The sequence below is a fragment of the Setaria viridis genome, chromosome 1 (genome assembly GCF_005286985.2).
Source record: "Setaria viridis chromosome 1, Setaria_viridis_v4.0, whole genome shotgun sequence".
In the NCBI taxonomy this organism is placed as follows: domain Eukaryota; kingdom Viridiplantae; phylum Streptophyta; class Magnoliopsida; order Poales; family Poaceae; genus Setaria; species Setaria viridis.
In genome coordinates, this window is record NC_048263.2 from 5,329,450 (window position 1) to 5,340,844 (window position 11,395).

The following is an 11,395-nucleotide window of genomic DNA, read 5'->3' on the forward strand; positions in this document are numbered from 1 at the left end:
GCATGGGCCCCCCTCCGATCCGTCCGTGCCGTTGCTTGCTGGCATGAATGCATGATCGTGTTGTTTGTTTATCGCCGAGCTGGCAAAAAGTGTGGCGGCGCTCGCCTCCCTCCGACGCTCTCGACGCCAACCCACGCCGCGAATCCCCGGCGGATCGCGCCTGCCCGCGCACCAAACGGCCGTGCGGCTTTGTTTAGGCGCAAGAGGTCCAGGCCCGGCCGAGACCGGGGAGCGTACGGAGCAAGCGTGCGAGCGCCACGTCGCGGGAGTGGCCGGACCAACCCGACCGCACGCGATCCGCCGTGCCCGCCGTGTGGGATCCGGGATATCTCCGGCCAAGGCCAGGGCGAGACCGGCGAGCAATGTGTTGCGCGTGCGAGGCTGGCCGCACACGGGCTCGCGGTCGCGGATTCCAGCGCCCCGCAACCGGACAACCGGGAGGACGCGGGGGCTGCCACGGACGGAGCGGAAAGACGGAGAAGCCTACGCATCATTGGTTGCCTGGCCGTAACCGCCTCCGTTGCCGGGCTGCCGGCACGGGCAGCGGCAGTGTGGCACGGAGGGAGCGGGCGGGCTCCTTCCTTGCGTGCGGCAGCTGCATAGTAGTGGACTAGTGGTGTTCGTCATCGCGAGGCCCACCAGGCCCGCTTGTACTCCCCACACATCGCTCCAGGTTGAGACCAGCTAACTAAACCTGTGTTTGGTTATTGGGTTGGAGTGGATCGGAACGGGTTCGACCCACGTTGTTCCACGTTTGGTTGAAAAATGATGTGAGTTGGATCCAACCCAGATAGAAATATTCCCACGAGATTTAGATTCGCTGCATTCCTCCAGAATGACGGACCACGCCGACCCGGATGGATGTCGTGCCTTCTCCGTCTCCGTGCTCGGCGCCTCCCTCCTCACCTCCCCGTCCTGCCCGCCCTCGGTCGCCTGCGCGCCGGCGCGCTTGTCGCCTCCCTCGATCGCCAGGCTTCGGGACATGCGGGGAGGAGGCGAGGGCTGACATGGGGCAGGGAGGAGGCGGCATCGCCGGGCTCCGGGACGCGCACCCCGGGCTCGCCGTCGAGGAGGCAGGCGGCATGGATGAGGCAGTGGCGAGCGGGGAGGAGGCAGGTGCCGGCGCAGAGCTGGGAGGAAGCGGTACCGCGCGGGAAGGGGAGGAGGTGGTGTCGCCGGGCGGGGGTCGGCAGGGGGTGGGGAGGAGGCCGCGGGTAAAACAAAGAGAGAGAAGTGCGTGACATATGGGTCCCGCAGCTGATAGGTAGGACCCATTAGAGCAACTCCAAGAGGCTGCTAATCTTACCCCCAATATCTTTTTTAGGAAAAAAGAGAGAAAAAATGAACTCCAACAATCCACCTAAACCTTCCCCAATTTTTTAGCGACGCTAAAAAACAGCCTGCCACCGCGCATATTTTAGCGTTGACGTTCCTCCCCCAATCCTGATTCCCGCACGCTCGCGCGTCCCTTCCGATGGGCCCAATATGATGACGTGGCCTGTGTTTGAAATATTGGGGGCTATTTATTAGCGATCTGCTGTGGACTGATATGTTTTTGGGGGAAATTTTTTTTAGGAGAACCCCCAATACATAGTTTTGGGGAAGAATTTTTGAAGATACTCTTGGAGTTGCTCTTACTAACGGTTTTAAAATGCCATCCATCCCAACTTTCTCGATCCCTCCCATCAAACAAAAAATTGATCTAACCCATCCCTCTCATCCAAACAACCCATCCCTCTCATCCAAACACGAGATGGGTGGACTCCAATCAAAAAAGAGGTCAGCTCCAACCCAACGCACATCATTCCAAAGGCAAACGCATGCTAGGACACAGGTACAGTGACAAGCAAACGAGCCAGCCCATCACTAGAGCCACATGTAATTACTTGTGCGAAGGCTCGCGCCACGAAAAATACGGGAACACGTTGGTTTAAAATTAAACCCAAAAGCATCGATGCGTCAGCCTGATGCTAGTTCTTACATACAAAAAGGAACAACAGGTGCAGAGCCCCAGGAATGCAGATCTCTTTCTTGCTCGGCATGGTCGGAATGTGCTCAGGCCCGCGCAGGGGCAGGGGCCGGAGCGGCTTCCGCTGGGGGCAACGACACCGAGCGCAGCAGCTCAAGGGAGCTCGCGAGCCCCAGGAAGTGCGACAGGATGGTGTTCGCCGAAGCCTGCTCATGGGGTCACAAATGGCAAAAATTAGTAGTAGTAGAGCATCATAACGTGGCTATTGTAATGACAGACTAGGATGGTAGGCACAACTGAAACAACCACTGGTATGATACTAATGCAAAACTGGTAACCATTACAACTGTTTGTGCTGCCCAATGATTTCTTCTACTATGATTACTGATTCTGAATAGGTGATGTCTGCAGGATTCGGAATCAGTGTGATTTCTGCACAGTTCAGTGTGAATAGGAACACAAAGAAACATGTGCAGAAATCAGTGTGATTTCTGCACAGGATTCAGTGTGATTTCTGCAGCTGCACAAGCACCTATTCAGCTATCAGAATCAGTGTGCTGGCTGCACAAACAGCTGCAGCTGCACGGGGCAACAGGCCCACAGCTCAGCCTCAAGCTGCTCAGTTGGCTGTTGCAGCTGCAGCCGCAGCGCTGCAGCAGCAATCTCTACCTAACATGTGTTCCTATATATGTGAGGATGCCTTTCACATGTGGGTGATGTACCATTTACTATGCAGACCAAGGGATTGTGATAAAAAATGTAACAAGAAAAAGAATGCTCGGAAGAAAATGATAAAACGCTGTACATTGGAGATTTGCTTCCACTACCCAAACATTTAGTGAACTAGGATGGTAGGCATAACTGAACGAACAACCACTGGTATGTTACTAATGCAAACTGGTAACAAAATTTACAACTCTTTCTGCTGCCCAGTGATTTCTATTATGATTACTGATTCTGAATAGGTGATTGTCTGCAGGATTCTGATTTCTGAATCCTACAGTTACTTGCATTGTCAGGTTCCAGGCTGAATTAATTTTGGTGTTATTCCTGTATGTGAGGATTCCTTTCACATGCGGGTGCTGTACCATTTTACTGTGTACACCAAAGGGATTATGATAAAAATCTATCGAGAAAAAAAAAAGATGCTAGGAAGTAAATGATGAATGGTACATATTGGAGATGTGATTTCACTACCCAAACATTTAGTGAACTCTATGGATGGATTCTTTTGAGGTAAGATGAACTGATGACGTTAAGTGCAGTAGTCAGATAGTCAAGGTCACAAAGGCTGCATAGGATAATGCTGAAAACAAGAGAATAGCACCACCGGACTGGGTGCAGTTTTTTATGAGAGAATGATTTGCGCCAAATGGTAAAATTAGTAAACAAGCAAGTACCTGGACTAGGAAAACATCTATAGATAAAACAGGGCTTTGGCCAGGGGCAGCCTGATACGGTACTGTAGAGGTTGTGAGAGCTTTTGCTACCAAAGCACCAACAGTCGCCTGCATCCCCAGAACAGCAGCGCCCATCCCGAGCATATTAAGCAGAATGCCATTTTTGAGACTCCTGACAACATCGGCGCGTGGGGGAGCCTGGAGAGAAATTTACAATTTCATTTTAAGTTTCAAAAGCATATCTGAATAAGCATATCAAGCTTGCTATGCGAACTTATCTAAAATACACAATCAGACTAAAAATAGCCACAAGTTATCTTTGTGATGAATAACATGATGTGAAAATACCAGTTCAGTTATCAAATGACAGAAGGAATGGCAATAGTCAGAGCAAGTGTGCAAGGAGATGCAATGTGGTTCTTTCATGTGAAATGGTTTTGGTATTGCTGCTAAAAATGTACGAGTAGGGAGCAGTTGAGAAAAAAGATTACCTTAGCAGGTTCTTTTGCCGTTCTTCTAAGCCTTTCAGAGAGACGAATATAACCAAATGACCAGAAGACTGAAACAAAAGCAGCAGCAATACCAGCAGCAGTCGCATAGAATGTGAAGGGTGCAGTCACCTTCCCCATCGCAACCGTGGAGAACGACAAAATTCCACCAGAAACAATTGTGCACACCAACTGGGACCAGAATCCTAGGGTACCCAAATTCTTGAAATACCTTGCTGTTTTCTCTAGCCTCTTCTTAACCTGTCCAGTCAGTTCATAAAAAAGAAACAGAGAAAGACCAATAATTCAGAACCACGGCACATGTTCTAGACCATTTAGAGACGAGCAAGAAAACACACAACCAATTTGACCACATCACCATGTAAAAACAACTTAATTCAAACAAAAAGATTGCACAGGTTAGCCAGCACACTATACTTGAAGACGGCAGTTTATTAAAGCTCCGTTAAATCAAATAGGAGTTAAAAGTATGCTGTTCATGTCAGTTATTTAAACGGGAGCATCAGTACCAGAAGGTATGAATTATGAAGTCGTAATAAGAGCATGGAGCCTTCAGTAAATAGAAAGTATATTTTGTAATGTTTTCGTAAAAAAAAAGTATATTTTGTAATAAGATGCCTCTCAATTGGAAAGAACAAGTGATGAAGGAAAAGTTTCAAACAGAAATTATGCACATGTTCAAAATCACTGATGAGCAATGGTTGACTCTGATAACAAGGCAACGCCACTGTGGAGAGTGGAGAATGTTTAAGTACTGAACTACCAACAAAGATATACCCTTAAATAGCTCCCTACAATTTTGTTTGCATTCCTTCTCCACAATTCCTCTATAAACGAAACATAAAAGCACAGCTCCCAGTGCCCAAAAATCCATTCTGCCCAACTGCATTTCCTTAAACAAGTAACCATCTAAGTAGTCCGCAACTAACTACAATTCTTGATTCGAGCCCCAAAATCTCACCAATGCTGCCAGGAAGCATACAATTTCTCAATAAAACAGTGGCATAATTGCATATACCCTACTTCATCCACAGAGCACAGCACGAGGCGTCGAATCGATAGATCAAAGTCAGAGAAGGAACCAGCAAAGAACCTGCTCGAGCTTGACCCGCTCCACCTCCTCCTCTGTTGGTGGGGGCGTCGGGTAGATTGGTCCCGATGAGGATGAGGACGCCGCCGCCGCCGCCGCTGTGAGGCGCCGCCGAGTGCTTTCGCGGACGCCACATCTTAGGCGACCGGCGGAGCCGGGTAGCGGGCGGCGGGCCTGCGACGCACACGCGGATGCGGAAACCGCGTGCTGCCGAAGCATCGACGCCGCCACCGCCGGCGGCGGCGGCGCGGACCGCGCGGGGAGTAGGAGCGCCTGCATTTTGCTATGGCGATGCTATCCCCTTCTGCCGCTCTATTGCATAAACCCCCCTCAAATTTGTGATTTTCATGAGCACCTTGGACCACACGTTGTAAAGTAACTGGGAGGCTGCCAGCGCTCGGTCCCTGATAAAGAGATAGCATATGCTTTTGATATTTGCTCTGTCTGCCACAAGTTTCAATTTGATGTCGGCCCAAACAGACTATGGGATGAAAACGGACATAAACGGACAGGGAAAACCTTTCTCTCGTCCGCTCCCACATTTCTGTTGTAAGTAGAAAATGACTTGGAGAGAGATGGAGATGAACAGTAACCATGCTGGTATTCTTAATCATTCATGGTACATATTTATAGGGGTAATTACAGGAGGTTTAGGAGATAAACTCCTGGGAAGACGGTAGTGGGCAGTTCCACCTCCTTCACGTACGAGAACGTGCGCATGTCTGCACGACCATACGCGCACGCCCGCGGGAGATTTCCCTCTCACTCGCTTGGACGAGGTCAAAGCGAATCCTATTTGCAACATTTCATCACCGAAAATAGGACCGATTCGGAGCAGCTGGGAGCGGGAGCGCGATAACATGACTACGAAAATGGACGGAAACTGGGTATTTAAACGGGAACACGCAAGCACACATTGTTGGTTTTTTTCTTACTAGTTGCCAAACATGTTTTGGTACTGCTAAGAACTCTTATGCTAATGATCTTTCAGAAACTCTCGGACCATAAGGATATTGAGTTAGAGCTAGGTATATACCAATGCATATTAAGTCTATCATGAATTTATTAAATACGGAATAAATACGGGTTCATCCTGACTAAAAATAGGATCCCGCAAAAATGAGCGTGATGACTCTCTCACTTCCCATCCCGTTTCCGGATTTATCCATAAATATGAAAATGAGCGGATTAAATGTGGAAAACATGGCGGGACGTTCAACCTAAATAGACCATAGCCTTTCGACCCAATTAACTATATTTTGTGAGAATCTTTTCTCTTTTCCGATTTCACTAATTTTAGAAGCCAGGTACGTGCAAAACCATATTTAGAAGAAAAAAGTCTACATTGAAGTTTCTAAAGCTCTAAACATGCTACACTTTTTAGTAATACCATGGTTTTCAAAGCTGCAATGTTTGCGTAGCATCCAAATACTCAATGTCTTTCTAAAACCAAACTATTTCAATAGAACATGGTATTTTTTTTTCTAAAACACAAACAGTACTCTACATTCAAACCGACCTTTGCAAGTTGTGATGCATCGTATGATTCTAATCACCTCCCCACCTTATAAATATATCATTTGATATTTTTTCTCAAATACGCAAGAGAGCCGTATATCTTTGTATTATTATTATTATTATTATTATTATTATTATTATTATTATAAATAACATGCAATTTTAGATAGCTCTTTTTAAGAAGCATAAAAAGTTTATTCAACTTTTAGCCCCTAACCGTGTTTTATGCCGCTAAGTACATTAGAATACTCTTATAAAAATTACTAGATAAAATTGTATTTGGAGATTATGTTGGAATCGCTTTTAAAAAGGGCAAAAGAGTTTTATGACTAGCAATGAACAGATGAAGATCCACTTTGAATTTTTGAAAGTCCATAAACCAGTGGCCGAGCCAAGATTTTGAAGTTGGGTATTCCCATTTCTTAAGTTAAATCGACCAATGATAAAGTACAAAAGATCCATAATAATATAACTCAAGGTACAATTTCATTAAATCCATAGTTTGAAAAATGATTTCATTCTCAACGAAAATGTAACCAATCAATCTTTCAAGTATTGAATTCCCGTATTAGTTCTCAATTTATTCTTCTCATAGTTCATGTAGGAAATCCATCTTTCAAATACTAGCAGTTCCTACCGGAAGTACTAGAACAAAAGCTTGTACGTAACATCCTATTTGGTGTGCTTCTTTGTTTCAACAAAACCAATCAATCTTTCAAGTATTGAATTCCCGTATTAGTTCTCAATTTATTCTTCACATAGTTCATGCAGGAGATCAATCTTTCAAAAACTAGCAGTTCCTACCAGAAGTACTAGAACAAAAGCTTGTACACATCCTATTTGGTGTGCTTCTTTGTTTCAACAAGCATAATAAAATTTTAAGTTGAAACAAAGATGCTCATCACTAAACTTAAGAAATCATTTGGATAAAACTGAGCAAGGTTAACCAAAATTTCTATATCAACAGGATTGAATGATGTTCCATCCTATATCAACGGTATAAAAAGAATTAGGAAGTGTAAAGTTGGATTGAGAACTGATGGATAATCCTCACCAAATTCTGGTGAGTGGTGCTTGCCTTGGTGTGGTTGCTACTAGCTAGGCTATACTGTACGACGCTTCTCCTAACATTTAGAGTATAGAGCCCTCGACATGGCAACAGTGCGGACCTAACTATATCGAGGCCTTGCCAAGTCTCCATGATGCTGCCCCACTGTTGCACCAAGCGGTTAGAGTATACATCAGTAGGGAATTGCGGTCGGAGACGGCAATGACTCATGCCTGATTGCCGATGTTACTGCCTGCGTGACCGAAATTGGAGAGAGTGAGAGGCGAGCTGAATTGTTATTAGTTTGTTTGCTACTAATTTGGGACCTTACGGCTGGTGGAATAGGAAGCTAAGAAGGACATAATTTAAGCTCACATAAGTTATACACATGCATAAATCATACACATACTCAATTTTTCACCAAAATCGTGACTACCCATGCATCCACATGGCTCCGCCCATGCCATAAACCATACTATGCATAGACTAAGAGAACCAGCAAGTGGGAAAGAGATCCCCACTTCTCTTGATGCCATAAGGTTGTTAACATGCAAGAAAGATCAATAAAAGGCGACAAATAGATAAAAAAGCAGCAAAGAACTTTTCGATGCCTTTTCATGTATAAACAATAGTCACATACTAAATAGTTTATAGCAATAATTCGTAGGAAACCTTGTTATAGTGACATAGTTACTAATTACAGTCAGGTGGTTATGTTCTACCTCCTCACTTTGGTATCTAACTTGAATCCCATGTCGATGTCTTCGTGAGTTGAGTTTGATGCTCGACATTTCGCTTCGGCTACTTACATGTTTGCCTCAGTTACATGATTACATCACACAAATATTTTGCCTCTTCAAATACTGAAGCAAATTAAGATGCAATATTCACGAGGCCGAATAGCAGAAAATGTTGAAATTAATTAAATGGTATGGAAATAGTAGAAAAGGAACTTTGTGAAAGAAGAATATTTACTGAGGTCCTGTTTGGTTTGACCTTGCTGAACTTTAAGGACAAAAGTTTAGTCCCTTTTAGTCCCTAAAATACTAAACAGGGTGACTAAAAGGGGTTTCTTATGGGGACTAAAGGTACCCTGAACACCCTATACCTCTCATTAATGCCCCGTCCGTGACCAGCTCCACCTTGCACCCCACCCATCTTGCCGCCAGCCCCTGCCATCCTCGGTCACCTGCCTCGCTGCCGGCTCCCCCCGCCCCCGACTACCCATCCGCCGCTCCCGCCCGCCCGCCGTCGGCCCCTGCCCTCCCGGCCACCCGCCGCCACTCCCGGCCCGCCGACCGCTCCCGCCCGCCCCGCCGCCAGCCCTCGCCGCCCCCGGCCTGCCGGTTGCTCGCCGTGCCGCTGCCCCGCCCCTCGCCGCCGCTCGCGCGTGTGCTATGCGTGCCTACGTGGGGAGGTAGAGAAGGAAGAAGGGCAGGGGCAGCAATGATTAGGGGCAAGTTGGTCATTGTTCAACTCATTTAATGCCCTTTAGTCACTAGAACTTAATAGGGGGACTAAACTTTAGTCCTGACTAAAGGGGATTAAAGTTTAGTTTAAGGGGTGTTTGGATACTAGGTGCTAAACTTTAGCAGTGTCACATCGAATGTTTGGATGCTAATTAGGAGGACTAAACATAAGCTAATTATAAAACTAATTGCAGAACCCTGTGCTAATTCGCGAGACGAATCTATTAAACCTAATTAATCCGTCATTAGCAAATGGTTACTATAGCATCATATTGTCAAATCATGGACTAATTAGGTTTAATAGATTCGTCTCGCGAATTAGATTCCATCTGTGCAATTATTTTTATAATTAATCCATGTTTAATACTTCTAATTAACATCCAAACATCTGATGTGACAGGTACTGGGGGTGTATCAAATACACCCTTAATCCTAAAGGAACAAAGGGCCTTGCTCGAAGAAAAATGACTTCGGGGATACCGCAAGGCAAGACACGCGTCCGTTCGTTCTCCCATCCATCCGACGGCCGCGAATCCGTGTCGCAGTTGTTCCGCCGCAACACGGGGCACCACGCGGCCAGAAGCCCACGCCGCCCCACCTCCACGCTCCTGTTGCCTCTTCGCCGCCGTGAGGTGCCCCCAATCAGGCAACCAGCAGCGCCGCCCGGTCCCGTCCTCTCGCCCCTGCCCCCGCCCTCATCGCGCCCCGCTCCATGGCCGCCAAGTGGGCCCAGAAGACCGTCGTCATCCCCGCGCAGCGCCGCGGCTGCCACCTCATCACCCCCAAGGTCCCAACAGCTCCTCTCTCTCGCCCTCGGCTTCTCGTCCTCGCGGTTTGTGGTACTTGGTACTTACTACTAAGATTCCCCTTGATGTTCCTTCTGGTGCTGCAGATTCTGAGGGAGATCGAGGGCGACCTGTCCGGGTTCAAGTGCGGGCTCGCTCATTTCTTCCGTACGTGACGCGCATATCTACTTGCTCAATTCCTAGGCATTACCTTGTTCACCTTTTCTCGCCTGATGCCGTAATTTGATGGTCAGCTCAGCTGTACCTGTACCGTTGATCTAGATAGTTTCTGTATGAAACGCTGATATGTAGCCAAACCAGGTTACAAGGTGTTGAGGTGTGTTGATGGCATTTTGGGGATGGATCCATGTAGTCAGCTGGAACTATATCATCATTTGTAGTTTCAACATGAGCTGTAGTATTAGGTTGTTTGCGGTATCTTACACTGATGGTGCTTACAAAGAGTACTTAGGCATAATTTATTTAATTTGTGGTATGATAGCACGGAAGAAATTCAATGTAGCCATGTAATCATGTGAGCAGTTCGCGTAATTTTTATTATAAGTCGTGGACCTTTTTTACTGTCAGTTTGTCACTATTGACATGCATGTTCATAAGCCGACAAGCATGTAGATAGCAGGTGTCAATTGTATTTTAGTGGTAGTGAAGTTGTCTTCGATCTGCAGTGCAGCACACAAGCGCTTCCCTGACCATCAATGAGAACTACGACTCTGACGTGCAGGCTGACACTGAAACTTTCCTTAACAGAATTGTCCCAGAGGTCAGTGGCCCAATTTTTTCTCCTCTTATTTAAATGGTCACAATTGAATTCTTGCTTCATTACATGTTCATTGCTATCACTTATCAGGGCCACAATGCTCCTTGGAAGCACACTATGGAAGGTTAGTTAAGTCTTCACTGTGTTATTTTGCCCTCCTTATGATGAGACTGTAATAGTTAGGTTCTAATTGCAGGACCTGATGACATGCCAGCACATATTAAATCGTCAATGTTTGGTTGTGCCCTGACGTATGTGTACCCTCACTCATTGTTTCATCCCTCACGTTGTGTTGTTCTTCTACTGTGTAAGAATTAACAGGTTGCATGTTGCTCTATGCAGGATTCCTATAACTGATGGACGTCTCAATATGGGCACTTGGCAGGTAAAGGAAACACATATCCTTTCACAGCTGATCATATGATATTCAAGCTTAGTTCCCGATTCTAATTTGCATTGGTTAAAAGGCTCATAGGAGCCATCTAAATAGTATAATAAACTGCCTGTATTGAGATTGCCAAATCTTACTTAGTGTTTACTCAACTGTTCCAGGGTATATGGCTGTGCGAACACCGTGATCATGCCAGCCCTCGCAAAATTGTGATTACTCTCAACGGAGTCTAACTTGAAAGATCTTATATGCTGGCAGGAAACTGAGCAAATGCAATTTGGACCTGAATGATGTAAAATTAGGGCTCTGTTTCAAGTGTACCATGTACTGGGTTGAACGGTTGACTGTAACATATATATGGAAGCTAGAAATTCCAATAAGTTTGCTGTTACTGTTTCCTGTGTGATTCTTGGCTTAGGAGATCATTACCAGGCTGTT

General features: G+C 46.1%; 2 protein-coding genes across 2 annotated transcripts; one reads left to right on the plus strand and one right to left on the minus strand.

The window, feature by feature from the left end:
- Positions 1-1,840: 1,840 nt before the first annotated feature.
- On the minus strand, positions 1,841-5,282 carry LOC117863394 (protein TIC 21, chloroplastic). The gene is made up of 4 exons (XM_034747088.2): positions 4,972-5,282; positions 3,861-4,118; positions 3,370-3,567; positions 1,841-2,175 (listed from the first exon to the last, which is right to left on the minus strand). Exons 1-4 carry the CDS (start codon positions 5,245-5,247, stop codon positions 2,056-2,058), a joined length of 852 nt encoding a protein of 283 aa, XP_034602979.1. The 5' UTR covers positions 5,248-5,282; the 3' UTR covers positions 1,841-2,055.
- Positions 5,283-9,542: 4,260 nt separating this feature from the next.
- Positions 9,543-11,348, plus strand: LOC117849758 (uncharacterized). The gene is made up of 7 exons (XM_034731429.2): positions 9,543-9,790; positions 9,896-9,956; positions 10,475-10,569; positions 10,657-10,690; positions 10,763-10,817; positions 10,909-10,951; positions 11,119-11,348. Exons 1-7 carry the CDS (start codon positions 9,716-9,718, stop codon positions 11,188-11,190), a joined length of 435 nt encoding a protein of 144 aa, XP_034587320.1. The 5' UTR covers positions 9,543-9,715; the 3' UTR covers positions 11,191-11,348.
- Positions 11,349-11,395: the final 47 nt, after the last annotated feature.